The sequence below is a fragment of the Gastrolobium bilobum genome, unplaced genomic scaffold (genome assembly GCF_033153095.1).
Source record: "Gastrolobium bilobum isolate Gb01-03AN ecotype WA unplaced genomic scaffold, APGP_CSIRO_Gbil_v1 utg35049, whole genome shotgun sequence".
Taxonomy (NCBI): Eukaryota; Viridiplantae; Streptophyta; class Magnoliopsida; order Fabales; family Fabaceae; genus Gastrolobium; species Gastrolobium bilobum.
Genome location: NW_026896872.1, coordinates 194,764 through 213,024, shown reverse-complemented (window position 1 = coordinate 213,024; position 18,261 = coordinate 194,764). Strand labels below are relative to the sequence as shown.

At 34.7% G+C, this 18,261-nt stretch overlaps 2 protein-coding genes across 2 annotated transcripts; both read right to left on the bottom strand.

Annotated features, from left to right (window-relative positions):
* Nucleotides 1-265: 265 nt before the first annotated feature.
* On the bottom strand, nt 266-8,226 carry LOC133302550 (dynamin-related protein 3A). The gene is made up of 20 exons (XM_061502342.1): nt 7,709-8,226; nt 7,316-7,598; nt 7,174-7,202; nt 6,973-7,074; nt 6,695-6,763; nt 6,559-6,618; nt 6,229-6,342; nt 6,037-6,085; nt 5,769-5,878; nt 5,031-5,123; nt 4,789-4,881; nt 4,568-4,705; nt 3,737-3,850; nt 3,525-3,620; nt 3,336-3,378; nt 2,246-2,391; nt 2,012-2,158; nt 1,790-1,842; nt 1,583-1,682; nt 266-873 (listed from the first exon to the last, which is right to left on the bottom strand). Exons 1-20 carry the CDS (start codon nt 8,075-8,077, stop codon nt 601-603), a joined length of 2,481 nt encoding a protein of 826 aa, XP_061358326.1. The 5' UTR covers nt 8,078-8,226; the 3' UTR covers nt 266-600.
* Nucleotides 8,227-10,528: 2,302 nt separating this feature from the next.
* LOC133302555 (GATA transcription factor 19-like) lies at nt 10,529-17,362 on the bottom strand. Its single transcript, XM_061502348.1, has 11 exons — nt 16,887-17,362; nt 15,976-16,071; nt 15,742-15,875; nt 15,160-15,261; nt 14,930-15,044; nt 14,086-14,142; nt 13,118-13,186; nt 11,907-11,975; nt 11,112-11,192; nt 10,914-10,982; nt 10,529-10,799 (listed from the first exon to the last, which is right to left on the bottom strand). Exons 1-11 carry the CDS (start codon nt 17,103-17,105, stop codon nt 10,758-10,760), a joined length of 1,053 nt encoding a protein of 350 aa, XP_061358332.1. The 5' UTR covers nt 17,106-17,362; the 3' UTR covers nt 10,529-10,757.
* Nucleotides 17,363-18,261: the final 899 nt, after the last annotated feature.

Below are 18,261 nucleotides of genomic sequence, written 5' to 3'. Positions count from 1 at the left end.
TTTCCAAATGAGACACCAAACACATAATTAGCAGTTTGGTTTTCGTTTCTCCTACATGAATTAGTATTAAGAACAGCGTCACACTTGTCCACAGTGCGATGAATAAATTCTTTAAAGCAATTGTAACAACGATAAAACAAATACAAAGGGAAAGTTAAATAAAAATCAATAATGCCATCCATTTCACGTGGCCAACACGTCTGTCATTGCGGCGAACAAAAATGTAAAACTGCATACTAGTAGGTTATATAACCTGAGAAGTTGCTATGAACAATATCTGGCTAGCCACCAAAAAAAAATGGTAATAGTAATATACATGAAATATAGTGAAAAACGACTCTCAACTGTGAAAGATCAACCGCTCCTGTTATTCTTTCTGGAGCCTTGAAAAATAATGCGAACGCTATATGAGAACAAAAGGGAACTTACGTAAAGAAAGCACTGGGCAACACTCAAAGACCATTTTAGTTAAAAAGTAGTAATTGAATGCAGTTCAGCTCCTGGAGTCAAGAGTTCCAAACCTCAAATTGCACGAGCATAAACAAATGAATAGAATACCTTGAGTCTAATTCCTTGGACCAACAAGTACAATCAGCTAGCTCATTCGGCAGCCATGGGATTAAAACCTGACATGTATGGCCCTCCACTTCCATTTGAATCTGAATTAGCATACAATGGTGATTGAAGATCCCCAGAATGTGAAGATTTTTTAGACTTTGGATTTTTGGGAGAAGCTGCATAATAGTCTCCAGAACTGCTAGTAGAATACATAGATGAAGTTGGCAATCCACGAATTTTTGGCAAGCCAGTTGTTTCAGGCAAACTGTATCCTCTTTCAACCGTTTCAGCTTCAAGAGGTAGTTCGTCCAAATCCTAATAAGAGGAAATACAGTCATCAGAGACCAGCCATATTTTGCAATCAATGTGATTATATAGTAAAGCTCATGGATTTTCAAGATGAATAAATCTTGGACAATATATACGTCAGCAAGTCATGAGCAGAAACTGATTCAGTCCCAGTGATGGGTCAAATGCATGCATGTAGAGAAGTGTTGCATCATGTTGCAACCAGTGTGAATGACAGCCTAATTATTCACAGAAAATCAAGGTTTCACAGAGAATCTCATACAGACAAACCAATTACCACCTATTATGGGTGAGTCTACCATGTGAGAACCAAATATCAATTAGTCAACTAGAATCAAGGAGAACCAAGCTTGTCTTACAAAATAAAATATAAATTCCATTAAAAATATGAGAGGAAAGGGGAGCCTTGGCACATGTGTGTTGTCGTCACATGTTCGATTCATGTAATCAGCCTTTTGCAAATGCAAGGTAAGGCTGTCTACTATAGACCCACAATGGGTCTTACTCTTCCCAGAACCCTACACATAGCAGGAGTTTTACAGCACCAGGATGCCCCTTCTTTTATAGGTGAGCAGAACCAATGTGAGCACCAAAGATTATGAACATTTCCACAGAAAGTCAAAGCCACTAACTTTACGGGGAACCAAACTTTGCCAAACAAAATAATACAGAAGACCAGTTAGACACTGTTGATTAAAGTATTAAAAACACTAACCCTAAATGCTTGTTGATAAGCTCGGAGCAGTTCTCGACAGCGCTTTCTTTTCATTGCTATTTCACCAGGTTCTTGTAACATATCTTCGAACAGATCCTCTCTGGTTAGAATGAAAAATACAAAGCATGATCAGCAAGTAACATCAGACAATTTATATAAACCCCAGAACAAATCTGAATTAGCAGGTCATAGACCAATATAGGTTACCTGTATAGCTTTTCAATGAAGACGTTGTGCAGTTCTCTCTTTGTGTTGTTTACCTAGTCATGGAATGCATTGGAACTCAGGTATGTTCAAACACTCATGTAGCATAGAAAATAAGGTAAAATACAATGAATGTCAAGCAGATTACTTGTTTGACATTTATTATTGCAATATGATATTAAAAACAAAATTTTGCAAAGCCAACAAAAGAAGGATAAGAAGTACCAAGAAGTGCATAATTGCTTTGGGGACAAAATCCTCAACATTTTTTCTGACAATGTCATAGTATGATCTCAAAAGCAACATTGTTACTGTGATTTCAACAGATTCCGTCTCTGAATTGCTCTCAGATGGCCTTAAAACACTAGGGGGCTACATAAACCAAAGAGTATTAAAAAATATATAGCCATCTAACATATTGATCAAGCTGATGAAGAGTGTGTCAACAAATATATATACCTCTCTCAAATAAATAGTAGAAGATGATTGCACACCGCGAACTGGTTCAGTATGAGGTTTACTGGCTGTATTCTCCTTCACATGCACACGGTTATCACCTCCACCAAAAATGGATGAGATCCCCCAACTTGATCCACCAGTGTTTCCTGGGGAGAAAATATATATCAAGGATTCAAAAATTTAATAACTTACAATAAAAATGATGCCTGTTGATACAAGGGTAGTCAATTGCATGCGATAGCAGCACTATAGTGTTGTCACACTGCCTTGCGACCTTCGCTCCCAAAACCATGGCCATTATTATTATAAATGGGTAAAATCTTGTCAATGATTCACGTAAAAACACTAAAACTTGACCTCTGTTTCAAACGTAGACCCCTGATCCACTGTTCACAGCATTGTTTAGAGCCAATCCTGGCATTTTCCAGCACACTGACTGCACACCGGCATCCCTTGCTGGTCTGCTTAAACACATACATTCTTCATGCCATTCACACAGGTCTCTGTGGAGTCTGTTCATGCCCTTCACGGTTTAACCCTCTCTCTGTCGCAGGTCTCTCTCTCTTTCTCTCTTTTTCAGTTGTGTAGAGTTACAGCCCTTCACAGTTCACCGCTCTCAGTTCCTATGTTTGTTCTCTGTCCACAGCTCACTTGTGTTTTTTATTATATTAACTCCATTATTTACCTTTTTTTAATAATTCCGTCAACTTATTTAAAATTTGAAGCTGTACCTTTATTCCCCTCATGCTCTTCGACTTTTGTTGACATTGGGTTGTTAATTATGCCTCAGATTGATGGTGATTATGTGTTCAGGCTTTGGACTATGACTTTTGACTATTGATTATGAATATGTCTTTAATTTTTATTTTTTTAAGCATTTAAATGTGTATACTATATATTAGTTATCTTGTAACTAGAATCATCGGTATAGCAGCCATCTTGCTTTTTGCAATCGCAGGATAAATCGCTTCACACTGCTATCCATGATTGATACATCCAAGAAACAACCAAAAGAAAAGCAAAAAATTAAATGCATAAAAAAACACATGCCTCAATAAACACAAAACAACAAATAGGAAAAAAAAATTACCAGAGGATGCTACTTTTTCAACATCTGATGCAGCACGAACACCCTGTTTTTATTTAATCATAAGAATTGAATTGATCAGAAAAAAATATAGTATCCCTTATCTTGATTTCTCTGAAGTCTAAACTAAGATAATAAATACATATATATAAGCCAGACTTCTGGTCAACTTAACAAGATAAAATCACATACAAGATCAGCCATTACTCCATTTACTTGTCTTGAAAGAACAGCTCTAGGCTTCCCATTTCTTTCAGAGGCTGGTCCCTTATCGGATTCCAGAGCATCCTATTGGAAAATAGCAAAAGAATCGCAAAACAAAATATAAGAGAGCATGAACTAGTGTTCACAGCTAGCGTGAAAAACAGAGCATATAATTGGATGAGAGCCCACAATATATATACCTTCACCCTTGAACCTTGTAGAGAAACTCTAGATGACTTATTTTGTTGAATTGCAGCTTCTATTGCCTTACTTCCACCAATAAAATTTGGGTGGGAAGTGTTTATGTAGTCCATCTGCAAATTGGAGTAGTTTGAATAAGAAATTGTGGATGAAGAATTGGAATTTCACTTGGATAGACAAACCCTCACAATTCACATTAAGAAGCTGACTCATGGCATTTTAATGGTTTCTACTAGATTCAATAAAATTATAAATATTCTTAAATCGTTATGGATTTCCCCTGATTTTCAAGAGAAAGAACACCATTCATCAATATTTAAAAACACAGAATACCAAGCCATTGTTGACCAAGTAAGCAAGCCAAGGCAAAATGCATTTCAATCTTGACGAAGTTTCTGAAACCCTAAATCTCATCAGTTGAAATTTGAAGCGAGATATATTCTAAGAAATGAAGGCTTGACATACCAAACAGCAGGTACCACACCCAAACAACTCCGTTAAAATTCTGTTACATTGGTATGTGAGAAAATATTAAGAATTAAAAGAATAGAGGAGTTGGGATTAATAAATGTACAAGAGATAGGTAAAGACTAGTTGAAACTTGAAAGTAATAAGAACAAAACTTTTATAAGTTCCATTCCAGTCATTAGCTCTCAATTTCAGTTGTGACATAAATCACTATTTTGGTAGGATTTGTCTCATGGAACCAAGTTTAATCCATGTAACCTAAGTACCCAACTGAATTGAGCATCTACAATTAACATGATGATTGCAGTAGAAAGTGGAGCAAGTATACTTTTATACATCAATGAAGTTAAATTTCAGCGAACCTCCATTTCTATGATGTGTGTGATCATAGTCTCCGAGGGTTCAAGGCCTTCCCGTAAAAAGTTCCCAATAACTTCATCCATGCGCTTTCTCAAGAAAGGGAACCGCTGCAATTCAGTCACCATACAGCGATGGCTGATCTGAAGAGAAGAGATTTTAATTTGGCACATACTTGTATGATGGTGAAGTGAGACGGCAGAAATTGTAAGTCATAAATCCCTACCTTCATTAACTCATCATATATAAACCTGGCACACTGAAGACTTGGATCCAATAGTCGAGATATTTGCCTTCGAACAAGGACTTCAAATGGGACCTAATTACATGGAAATAATAGATAAGTATGTTTTTCAGTTGGAAAATAAATTTTCATAATTGATAGGATAAGAACGTCAATTCAACTAAGAAAATTTGAAAACATAAGACTTAGGTGTAACTAAGAAAATTTAAGATGATAAGACCTACTTCTGGAACAAACAGTGCTGATTTGGGTCCAGTTGCATTTTGTATGGCAGTACGAATATCATCATGAGTCAAGTCTTCACATGGATCTACCTCCTACAAGATAAAATTAAGTTGCGTTATAGAATAAGATTCAGGAACTAGCTACGAAGAAATGAACACAGCAACACAATGATTGGGTTCCATGGAGTCAAATGTATATTTTCCCTGATGCCTAAAAGTTTACACGATATAAATGTGATTACAAGAAATTTATTATATTTTTCCTTCTCCCTTGAAATCATTCAATTGGATTTCAATGTGTACGCTGCATAGTTTGCTCTTGGACCATAAAAACAACTCAAAATGAAGAACTTAGTTCATTACTTACAAAAACAAGATGAATAGATGATCATGTGATTTGAAAAAGAAAAAAAAAAGATTTTACTGATTAAAAAATCATCAATTTGATTAATAGTACTTGATATTATTATTAATTTTAATAATATTTGAAAAAGATACAAAATGGGCAGATATTGGGTGGTTGAGCATCCATCCATTAAATGAGATAAATGAATGGGAAGGGCACCCGCTACAACAAATAGATAATAGGCTAGTTGGGTGCTTGTTTTGTTCAATCAATTTATAAACGGGTTAATGGTCTAATTTAACCTACCCATTTGCCATCCCTAATTTGAACATTGCATACGAGTAGATATATTTTTTTTAAAAACTATCACATATAAATACAAAATTGTATACCTCTAAACTCTTCACAAAGATGGATTGAAAAATATAATGAATTCGTGCTCCACCAGATAGCTCAGATGTAGACATCTCCTCGTTCTTTCCCTCAACCATGGAGGAGAATGCTGTTTTTTCAACAAAGGAAAAAAGATAGCATTACTGTATTTGGAAGGTAATTATATGTGGAATACCAATTTACAGATATGAAAGAAATGGAATGAGTTAACAAATGTAAAAAGCTGAAGAAGGAAAAAGAAGTCAGATAATAGGGACAGTTAAGTACCGTCACAGTACTTTGAAAGAATATTCAGGAGAAGAGCACCCTGTCCAGCCTATATGAGAAGAGGAATTATAGATAAAATATGTTAAATGGCCAGCCAGAGTCAAAAACAAGTTGCTTTTGATTACAACAAGGAGAATTCTTATACAGTATATTTAACGAGTCATGGGGACAAATACAAATATTAAAACATACCTTAGACTCTGTGATTTCCCCATAGCTTGCATGTTCTTTTGCAAGCGTGACTAATGAAGTGCTTATACGTGCTCTCAGCCCTGGTAGCAAAGCCTTGATATGTTGTGCAAGAATCTGCAAGAGATGTAGAAGCAAATTATACATATGACATGCTTAAGTCCCGAAACTGGAATCTCATAAGAATTCATAATGGTTTGATCTTTTAGAGAATTTCTAAGAACTTAGCTCTTTTAGTTGTATAAGTAAGCAGGAGGTGTAATTAAGGCCAGTATTTGAGACAAAATAAATAAAAAACGTTGATTTGTGTTGTCAACACTGCAAAGACTCTACCTTGTTCAACTTCTTTGCCAATTGAGGAACACCGCAACTATCTGCTAGACCACTGTATATCTATCAATATCATAAATAAAATCAGTATAAAGAAGTGAAATGTATTTAATATTACTAAGCAATGGTATTTCCTTACAGGACGGCTGCGGAAAAACTTCTCTTCAGCAACAAGAGCATCCTTTACAGTCCGGTTCATTAGAATATCCTAATTTGATAAGAAAACAGACAACTAAATTTCAGCATTACATGTTGACCTCCATGCTAATCAATCAATTTACAAGTTCATATTTGTCTGTGAAGACTCAGCGCCCTTGTGTGTGTGCACTCAATTACCACTAATTTTAACGGATGGAAACATGCAAAAGTTAACTGTAATCAGACAATGTCTTCATTACAGTAGGATAACACCATTACCTCCTGACTACGATTTACAACACCAACATAACCAAGTCGAAGGGGAACAACTTTCCCTTGTAACAGATTCCGGGCATCAGTACCCCTGTCCATGATATCCAACTACAGTCCAAACAAGACGTTCCTTAAACTTGTCAGAACATGGAAACAGCATAACAAATTTCACGAGTACATTTGTATGTCAGTAAGAGTATACAAAACCTTTGTGATCACACCTATCGTTCTATTACCTGCAACAGAAAAACAAAAAATTAAAAAAAATATATATATATATAAAAAAAAAAAACCAATCACGGAGATTTGAAAAGATCACTATTTTTGGCACAACTCAGCGAAAGCTCACCATCAGGATCAGCGATTCCTGCCATCTGAAGAGCATCAGAATTGGCCAAATCAGAATTTGCGGGAGTGACAGCCAGAATAAGACATGTGGGAGTTTTGATATATGACATGATCATTGTTCTAATTCGGGCTTCAATATCCGAAGGCTGGTCACCAACAGGAACCTTCGTTAAGCCAGGAAGATCCACAAGTGTGATATCAAGAACATTAGGCGAAAAAATCTTCAGACGAATCTGCAAATCCGAAACACCTTTATTCTCTCCAGCTTCCCTATCAGTTTCAGCCTAAACAAACAAACAAACAAACAAAAAATGATTAAGCAATAGAATGAAACACGCAAATCTGAAATTGAACTGATTTGGAAGCCTAAAACATTGAAAGCCAGTTTATGAACCTGAATTTCCCTTCGAATTTGGGAGAAATCGTGGAACCTGCGACCAGGCAAGTGGAGGAACTCGCCGAACTCGTCTTGTGAGCCTTTGGTTTGGACGAGCTGAAGCACGAGGGGTCTTCTGGTGCAGATTTCGTTGCCGCGTGGGAGGAAGTCTCTTCCGACGAGGGCTTCAAGGACGCTGGACTTGCCGCTGCTCTGGCTGCCGACCACCGCCACCTGCGGCAGGTCGATGGTGGACTGGCTTCCGACGCGGCTGAAGATATCCTGAAGCCTGTTCACCAGCGAGATCACGGACGAACCCAGCGGAGCGGCGGCGGAAGCAGCAGCCGCCGCCGCCGATGGAGAAGCTGCAACCGGCTCTTCCGACATCCGTTAGGGTTTTCTCGATCGGAGTGGGGATTGTAGCTTATCACAGCGTCTCTCTGTGTGGTGTGCGGTGAACGGAACAGGTTTTTGAACGGTGGCTGATATATATGAGAAGGTAATTTCTTGCTAGGCAAGTACGGTGCGGGGGAACGAACTTCCACACACAGTTTACAATTTTTATTTTTATAAATAAAAATAATAACAATCCTATTTTTATTTGTATGTCACTCCACATAAATTTGTGGTTCAACGTCCAATAATAATATCACAATTCTCGAAAAAAAAAAATTCCAAGAATGATTTGATTTGAACAGTTCGAAGTAATAATGCATAGATAAACGCTTGCGATAACAGAAAACAAAGTATGAATATATAATGTTGGAGCTGTGGATAAAGGGTCACTGTTGGCACAAAAAAATATCAAAATGTCATGTTAACAGTAAATTTTACCAAAATATCACGTGGCATATTTCATTATACTGTGTAGCGAAATATGTGTGCAAATAATTCGCTACACGGTGTAGCGAAATATGCCGCGTCAAAATGTACAGAACCAAAAATACCACGTGTCAGACAGGGAGAATTTTGCTACACTGTGTAGCGAAATTCTCCCTGTTTGACATATGGCATTTTTGGTTCTGACATGGTATATTTTGCTACACCGTGTAGCGAATTATTTGCACACGTATTTCGCTACACAGTGTAGCGAAATGTGCCACGTGCCATTTTGGCAAAATTTACTGTTGGCATGACATTTTGGTTTTTTTTTTTGCCCACAGTGGCACTTTGGCCACTGTTCCTGTAATGTTAGCTTTAGCTGAATATAAGATTTTATACAATATCTCAATGATTTTTTTCATTAAGATATTATAACATGATGATATAAAATCTGATAACATAAGATTTGAGTGTATAAGATCTAATTGAAAAAGACCTGATTGAATTTTAATATTATCCAGCATTTGGCAAGGTATTGTATAAAATAATATATTGTATAAGATAATATCATCTAGTATTTGGTAATGCACGACATAATACTAAATAAGATAAAAATAAATATTTTTAATAAAAATATCCTTTAATAAAGAATTATATAATTCTTCCAAAAATATCATATAATATTAATTTTTGGTGCATAGTATAGGATCAAGCCTGATAGTATAAAACCTTATAGTATAAGATCTGATTGTATAAGACCTGATTAAATTTTAATACTATCCAGCGTTTGATATGATATTGTATAAGATAATATCCTCCAATATTTTAAAAATTAATATAATAAAAAACTTATTTTAATATATTAATATTGAAATGATATATTAGTTCTTGAGAATTGTACTTGTAAGCAATATTAATACATCAACCCTTTATCAGGCTTAATCTCAACCTCATAGGTCTGATTAAGTTATATATCATTTTGATGTATTAAGGGATTTTGTTATATAAGCTTATACCATACGATGGTCACACCAAACAACTGAAAATGTCATAACGTATAGTATAAGCTTATATTATCAAGTCTTATACATCACACCAAACATGCTCTAAGTGTCACGAATTTGGTTGAGTTATTTCTGAATAAAATTAATTAATTAATTTAGTCAATTCATGATTTTTTTTTCTTTTTTTCAATAAAGTAAAATAGGGTGATGAGGTTTGAAGTTGAACTGATAATTACTTAACCAATTTAACTCAACAACTTAAATTGTTAAGTGATGATGATATTAATAAATTTTATATTAATATCTAACAAGCTAGATGAAAATTACGAACTCGAAGAGCTACAATGCTGAACTAGAAAAGTTTCTCGTATGTTTCACAGTGGTATGTGACTTTTGAAGTGTTATAATTATGTAAAGATTATCAAATACTGGTAGTTCAGTTAGTGCTAGAGAACTAAATAAATAAGGGTTAGAATATGTATTCAATCTTTTCAAGTACCGTCTTTGACAGAAATTTAAAGTCTTAATCTTAAAACTCACCCCGAATCAGACTAGTTGCGAAACGATAAACTAATTGAATTATCTCAAAAAATAAAATAAAAATATGCAGGGATTGTCTTATGAGGATATGATTTCACAGAAGGTATTCCTTATCAGGTAAAAAAACTGGATTCGAGTGGTTTGTTAATCTTACTTTGACCAAGAGTATATTCCCCATAAAGATTCTGGTCCGTTCATAAAGAAATAAGAAAACCGTGTTCGTTTAAGCCAAATATAATGGGCTAAGAGTTGCTTCTTTTTTATTATTTTGTTGAGTTGGCTTCTATAGTCTCATTTTTAATGTGTTGTGATTTTATCATTGGTTGTGTGCTAATGTGATGTTATACTTGTGTTTAACTAAGATTTTCCCCAATATTTGCCTTCTTTTGTATTCCATCTAATCATACCTTGGAAAAGCGGTTACGTAAGGAATGCAAAATCAGTGTTGAATATGCAGACGCAAAGGGGAAAAACAGAACTATTCACATTATATAAATCAAATCTGATCCCAATGGGATGTACAGAAACTCTCATGTAAGAAAATTATACGTTTACAATCATATATAATTAACAGTGCTTCCAAAAATAGTTTGTCTATAAAACATAAAACCATTTCTGGAAGTCCAATGTTAGTTGAACCAGCACTGCACATTCGTTTCCATTGTGAACAAACCATGTGTGTCAACAGGAGGTCATTGTCATCACAGCCAGTAAGTCCTCATGTTGGAATCATCAATATCAACCTGTGAGTCAATACTCATGAATTTTAACATGTATCTAATATACAAAGGCTAGCAAGATCTGATGGCTTAGTCCCAATATCTCAGGAATCGTGACAATTCAGTTAAAACAGATACCTGCTCATCAAAACCTGCAGGAATCTCAAATTCGGTCCCAGAAGCATCAGCAAGATCCTCAAGAGTATCCTGTAATCATCAAAGGTATAACATACCAATTCTCAAATAATGTCTTGATATTGGGGCTATTGTCACCTTTACCCTCTCAGAAGGATACCTCATCATTGATTCAAAAGAAGGGAAAGCAAAAAGGAATACCTGCTCATGCAGACTAAGTGCATGATTCTCCACTTGGATGGATAGGTTGTCAGTAACTGCTTCCGCAGTTTCGAGAACATACTGTAAACCAGAAAATTAGATTTATTGACATAATATTAAACACCTCATGTACCTAAATCAAAAAGTCAAATAACTACAAAAGCACACCAAAGGAATATAGATAAAACGATTATCATTATCCACACAGCGCTAAAGACACTAATTCAGCATGAAACACACTAATTCAAAACTCAACATGACTTGGTCTATCTATCTGTATGCTGGAAATATGTATTTCTATCTCATGATATTGCTGTTTGTGATTTGTGTGCCATACACCCATGAGCTAGTCATCTCTAATCTTTTCTCTACACACATTCAAGTTGCTAATTTTTAGTGGCTGGGATTTTATATTAAAATTCTGATGTCTCCTGGTGGAAATTGAATGGAAGGAAAAAGTAATAAGTTTTGAACTTCATACACTGTAAGAGACTCAGATATGCTCATCCGTATATGATATCTACTACATTTAATTAATTTTTAAAACTATTTAAACTCAAAATGACAAGGTTTTTACGGACCATACCAAAATATGTTAAATTACGTTTTGAGTTCCACAAAAGTTGATCAAATTGTTAATTTGCATATTTCAATTACCTATTCAACAAAATTAAATAGCATAATCCCATATGAGCAAATAAGACAAATTTCATCATCATATCTAAATATAGTTCCATTAAATTATATAGAAAAAAAAATCCAGTAATAAATACAAACAAATAAATAGATAAAAACCTGCTCATTTGTCCTCTCAGGAGACTGTCTGGAATCTATTGGCACAGGCTTAGTTTCCTCAGGGCTTCCCTGATGAATTAAAAAACAAAAGGACCCACAGCCCAATGAAACAGTATCAGCACTAGGATCAGAGTTCAGTCATGTATACAGGAGTACTCAAAACAATTTGAACAATAATCAGCATCAGCATGCACAAAGCTGAAAAACCAAGCATTTGCCTCATATGGACCCTCAAAGAAAACAATTTACTAACGTACAAAAAAAAATTGGAAGAGTTTTCATGCTCTTTTAAGGACTATTCTAAAGATCCATCAATGAAGATTGGTAAAAAAATAAAGGAGACTGATAGGATTTGGATTACCCTATCTAGGAAAGAGAGGTTCTTATTGATAAAAATGGAACTACAAGAAGAAGAAACAAGAGCTAAGCTCCCAGACATGGACTCTCCTAGACCATCCTTGAGCGGCAACCAAAACACATTCGATACCTTCCTATGATATTTACTCTCCTATTTAAAAACAGAGCACACGGTGAAGTAACTACTTCCCTACTGAGGGATGACAGAATATCTCTATCTTATTTGATAATGATACGGACCCACCATGGTTTGGGCCTCAAATGTAATAAACGACCCAATTGGCAATGCTGTAACAAGTGGAGTTATTGACTAGAATGCCCTCCAACAGATAGAGCGTGAGTGTCATTGAGTTTGTTATATAGAGGGGAGGCAGCAAGGAAAAGGGGGCTGGAAAATAGAATGGGAAAAGGATCTTGGGAGAGAGTGAGACCTCTCGAACGTCTCACACTATCAGTCACTCACATTTACTTTTCTTTGAGTAATTCTGAGTTCTTGTAATCGTTTACTGTTGTTAATTTGTCGCTGCGTTGTAATCGACTCTGTAGTTATTTTGCATTTCATTAATATACAGAAAACTCCGGATTTCCAGAACCAAAATACTTGTTCATTGTGTTGATTTCTGTGTTTGGAGGAAACAACCCTATCAGATAACTACTTCCCTACTAAGTGATAACATAATATCTCTATCTTATTTTCTCAACCAACTACCCTATCCTAAGAAGAACTGGCTTTACTCATTAGAGACCACCAAGGTCACAAGAAAATAAAAAAAAATAAAGAAAAGTTACATTTCATATATCAACAAAAGAAAGTCTTTATTAATTTGTTAAAGAAAAGTACAACAAAATGATACCTCCTCGTCTTGGTCAGCACAAGAATTTTCTGGTTCTGTTGTTGAAGGCTTTATATCAGCTGAAGTATCCTTAAAATAAACAGAATATTATTAGACTTGAAATTCCAAACATATTCTGTTGAGCACAGATCATGTAGAAGAAATTTCAAATTGGAGACCACTAGGAGCAAAATTACAGATTAACTTTGGTACTTTTCTTTGGATTTTGAGGGCAAGTAGTTCTAATAAACAAGGGTAGGGAAGAGACACAAGCTGTTTCTGCATAGGAATTATTGTCGAATCATTCCTAATGCCATGCCAAAAATTTTGTGATGTCATCTCCTAACACATCCAAATATATTTCATTTGCAACTATTTCGCAGAACAGTTGTATCATAATAAGAATGTTTCTATGTTTATTGGCTCTTACATATTATAAAGTACAACCATTAATGACAAAAATTCTGCATATTATTTCTATGTATAAATCAAACCTCCTCTGAACTTTTGTCCCAGCTTTGGGAAACAGTGCAGGTTCGTATATCAATCCCAACTCAAACCCAACTCCTTCAAGTCTGTAGTAATGCAGTACCAGCGCATACATATATCCTGGTTGGATTTGGATCATCTCATGTGAGGCCATGACATGACCAAGTCATTACATGAGAGAGGTAGACCCAATGCCAGGTGCAGGGGTCCCATAGTTTTTCTTGAACAGGACATTTTGTCTACCTTTCTCATCAAATGATATGGACATGAGGGAGCATACGAGGATCCAAATCCATTCAGGTTACACACAAACAGGATCTTTATGTGTGGCAGACATACCTAAGGAGAGTTTGTTGATTCTTTTATTCTTTAAATGTAATGCAGGAAGACAATATATTCTATTCTTGCTTATTTTATAATAGGAAAAGTATGACAATGGAAGACAAGAAATTGTCCAATGACAATATGAAAATTGAAAAAAAATAAAATAAAAAAAATACCAGTTCATTTTGTTCAAAGGCAGTCCTTCCTGCTTTGCTGAGATCTCTCAGAGTTCCCTTCAAATCAATGAAGGAAAAAAATAAAGATCAGTCATTGGATATTATAAATAAGATTGCCCGAGTCATTTTAGGCAAGAAGGGAAGTAGGAACATGAAATTTCTCAATTGATAATAAACTATTTCTGCATGGCCCCGATAATTCATGCATACAAAATAACCACCTTTCACACAATTCCAGGACAATAGTAATGAGTTGACAAATAACCACTATAGATAAGATGTTTAACAGAAGAAACATTGTCATTCTTCTGGTTGAAGCACAATGACAGTGCATACCATAAATAATATTCATCAAGTTGACACAAAAGCCCTATGCTCAAATCATAAACAGCTTAAGATACATATCACTTGTCTAGTATGCCAACAGTTACACAGTAATATCTCTTCAGTTTCCTGTCTTATATTCTTCATCTATGGTACAACAAATACTGTAGTATTTATCATGAGTTACAATCTTAAAGACCCATCAAATGAGTCAAACATTTGGAATAGAAAGAAATGAATAACGAACCACTAAAGAGAAAAAACTTGGCAATATGAGCAGACATTCAAGGACAAAAAGGTTAAAAATATATATATTCTTTTTTTTACTAAAGTTTGATGAAATTGCAGGGTACAACAGCTTCTGCATTTAAACCATGTGTTCTAGTCGGTACAAAATAAAGCTATAAAAGAAATTATACAAAATTGGGAATACCACATCGGATTCTGGAGGGCAACACTTGCAACAATCAATAACAAGAAACATCATTCCACATTAAGCCAAAAAATTGATATCAATTACCTTATTTGCCCACATAAGCCCGCAGGCATTGCACAAAGATCTTGGACCAGCCGGTCCTCGACGCATAGCTGGAGTAGACTTCTCACTAATTCCACAATGCTGGCATCTCCGTTCACTTAACAATGGCATAGGTGCAACAGAATAATAACCATATTAGAACCAACAAGAAATAGATTAAAATTTATTGTGTCCCTAAGTTTCAAATAGAAGTTATCAACTTTGAAACTCACATAGATTCTGGGCAAGGAGTACCGTTGCTTGAATCCCAGTTTTCAGCAGGAGATTTGTAGTCTTCTTTCAATGATGCAAACTGTCCATTCTTACGATGCATCCTATTAAATAACCAAATATTATCAATTTCAAGAACACCAGCCTCTACATCCCGAGGACAAGCAGAACACGTTACTGTCAAATGTAAAACCTTTAATTCTTATTCTGAAAGTCTGGATATTATAATACAGTGCAAGGCATGTCCGACAAACAACCACAGAGACACGTGCTAAATTATTAATCGCCCATGTAGACTTTAAACCGCATAAATGCTTGCAAATGAAAGAGTGGAAAGGGGAGGGGGAGGCAAGCTTACTCGTGAAGCAAGCTGAATCTCAAGTCAGCTCATAAGTTTTGTTTAACCACAAAAAAAAGAGCTTAAAAAACAAGAATTTCTTTTCTGTCTCAATCTAACAAATTTTAAACGTTTGTCAAACCAATTCATAATATAAAAAGAGAAAATGTGAAACAAAAGTGTCAATAAAAAAAAAATTAAAATCACAAGCCATACTACGTCAAATTCCCAACTACCCTCACCCTACCTCTGGGCAACCTCTTTACGACAAGTGTATCGAATTTTCTTCTCAAAACATCTCTCTTTCCGTTTTTCACGAAATCTAACAAGTGACGCAATTCTCCGTGAAAGCTTTGAACTTCGGGAAGGATCATTTATTCCCTGGCATATATAAGAAGTTTAAGAATACCTAATAATATATTAAGAAACAATTATTGATGAAATTTATAAAAGAAAAAAAAAAGTAATTTCTAAAGAATACCCTAATGTCCTGACAGTTTTGCTGCAGCAAAAAGTCAGAGGTGGGGACGCTATTGGGCATCTCCTGCCCCCCCAAGAGTAATAATACAGCCTGCACCTGGATTACAGAAAAAAGAGGTAATCAAACCCCAAAAATGTCCAATGATGTCATAGAAGTTTTGAAAATATGCATGAGTCGAGCAGGTTTATTAAAAACAAAAACATAATTAAAGGGAGGGGCATCCAATCCAATGGAATAAGTTGACAGGATATAAATGACTGCTTGTAAGTATCTCTCCATAACAACCACCAAAACAACATGACCACTTAATAGAAACCTGAAACTAAGTTTTATACCTTTAAAGCATAATCAGAAATACATACCAATAAAATTCTCACAGCAGAACACCCATAAATATACCGACATCTATTAACCATTTCCCCCCCTTCAACATTAACATGTAGACAAGAAGAATGTTAAAATAGACTTTAAAAGCAGAAATATGTTCAAAATAAAGAAGAGAAGGAACGAGAACAGTAGCAATTACCTTCTATCCCCTCCCCCCATTTTCTTGAAGAAAATGTTTCATGCAACCAACTCACCCAAAAGCTTAAACTGTTTGGTGAAGGCACACAATTTTTTTTTTTATTATATTATATTATATTTCTAACAACATTTTACTGCGTCGTCACACATATTGTAGAAAACCCACTATCCAATCTTACAGTCACACTTATTGCATATTAAATTCAAACAAGAAAATTGCCAACTGATCGGTGGGGAAAGAAACAAAATCAACACCAAGTCATGTCTCAATAATAATTGAAATAAGGTAATTTTGTAATAAAATAAATGTACTAAGCTCTAAGTAAGAATTGGAAGCATAAGAGGAACCGTATAGGATGCAAAAAAATAAAAATAAAAAATGGAACCTTTTCTGGCGTAACCGCTGGGAAAACATAAACCTCGCCTTCAAAAGAAACGGTGAGTTCACTGGTTCGAGAGTGCAGAGCAGAAGCAGTGGGTGGAGTTTCTTCCCCTTCATCAGAACCTGAAGCTCCGTTTACATAGTGGACCCCATCCACCTGCATGGGAACCACCACCAACTGATTGTGTTCCCCGTTCTCACTTGGATTCTTTACCCCATCCATTTCTCAAGCATAACTCACTTTCTTACTTTCCAAACAGTAATAAGAGAAACTTTCAGTGAAGGAATTGAAAGGGGGGTTTATTTGGGAACCCTAGAAGAAGAAGAAGAGTGTGAAAGTGTAGAGAGAAATTGGAATAGAAAAGAATAGAATAGAAATGGAAAAATATTGAGTGGTGTTTCCAAGACACAATAGTCAAGGAGAGACTGCCACTGAAATACTCTTTCTCTTTCTCTCACACACCAAACTAACGATTTCAAATTTTCAATCCATTCTCCTTTTCTTCTGCTATGCATATCATGTTTTATACAAGGGTTTTATGAAAAGTAATCGTCTAATATTATAGAGACTTATCTCGTGTGTCGTAATTTGCCCTCAAATATTGTGTGTGTAAGAAAATTTATTGTGTCATGTTAAATGACAAATGCAAACCTCTTTATATAAAATCTATGGCTTCGCTTTTTCTACATATACGCAATAAGTCCAATTCGACATTATTCATGGTATTTTTATAATTTTAATTTATTTCAGAGTTATTATAGCTTTTATAATTATAATTTTTTAATTTTTCAATCCTAAAATGACATTATTTTAGAAGTAAATACAGATAATTTATCTGTATTAACTGCAGAAATATTTTTCTGAAAATCTATTCATATTGATTTTAGGATTGATTTATTCTAAAGTTATTTTAGATAATTTTATTTAATATTTATTTAAATAATATCATTTTAAAGTAAAAATTGTTATATTTATAATTTTAATTTATTTTAAAATTATAATAGTCTTTATTATTCTAATTTTTTAAAGATATTATTTCGGTGAATATTAAATAAAATTATCTAAAGTAATATTATATTTTTTTTCCTTGATTTTATTAAGGGAATAATGTTTCTCATTACACACATCAAAATATGCTGGGCTTGTATTTTTTTCTCTCTTTTATTCTCATATGTCCAAACACTTTTATGTGTATAGGAAATAAAAATTTCTCGTATAACATGAGAAACATTAATTCATTTTGTTAATGGGAAAAAATGTTTCTGATGTTACTTTAGATAACTTTATCTAATGTTCATCGAAACGACGTCGTTTTGAGGTTGAAAAATTAAAAAATTAGAGTGATAAAGACTATTATAACCCTGAAATAAATTAAAAT

What these genes read in the sequence shown, in the direction of transcription:
- LOC133302555 (XM_061502348.1), bottom strand. Translation starts at nt 17,105, where the DNA reads ATGGATGGGGTAAAGAATCCAAGTGAGAACGGGGAACACAATCAGTTG. An exon ending in CAGCGGTTACGCCAGAAAAG is followed by an intron (nt 16,072 to 16,886) that starts GTTCCATTTTTT and finishes TCTGTAATCCAG; the next exon opens with GTGCAGGCTGTATTATTACT. An exon ending in CTGCAGGTTTTGATGAGCAG is followed by an intron (nt 10,800 to 10,913) that starts GTATCTGTTTTA and finishes ATTGACTCACAG; the next exon opens with GTTGATATTGATGATTCCAA.
- LOC133302550 (XM_061502342.1), bottom strand. Translation starts at nt 8,077, where the DNA reads ATGTCGGAAGAGCCGGTTGCAGCTTCTCCATCGGCGGCGGCGGCTGCT. An exon ending in TGGCAAAGAAGTTGAACAAG is followed by an intron (nt 6,343 to 6,558) that starts GTAGAGTCTTTG and finishes CATCTCTTGCAG; the next exon opens with ATTCTTGCACAACATATCAA. An exon ending in CTTATCAACAAGCATTTAGG is followed by an intron (nt 874 to 1,582) that starts GTTAGTGTTTTT and finishes TCCTCTTATTAG; the next exon opens with GATTTGGACGAACTACCTCT.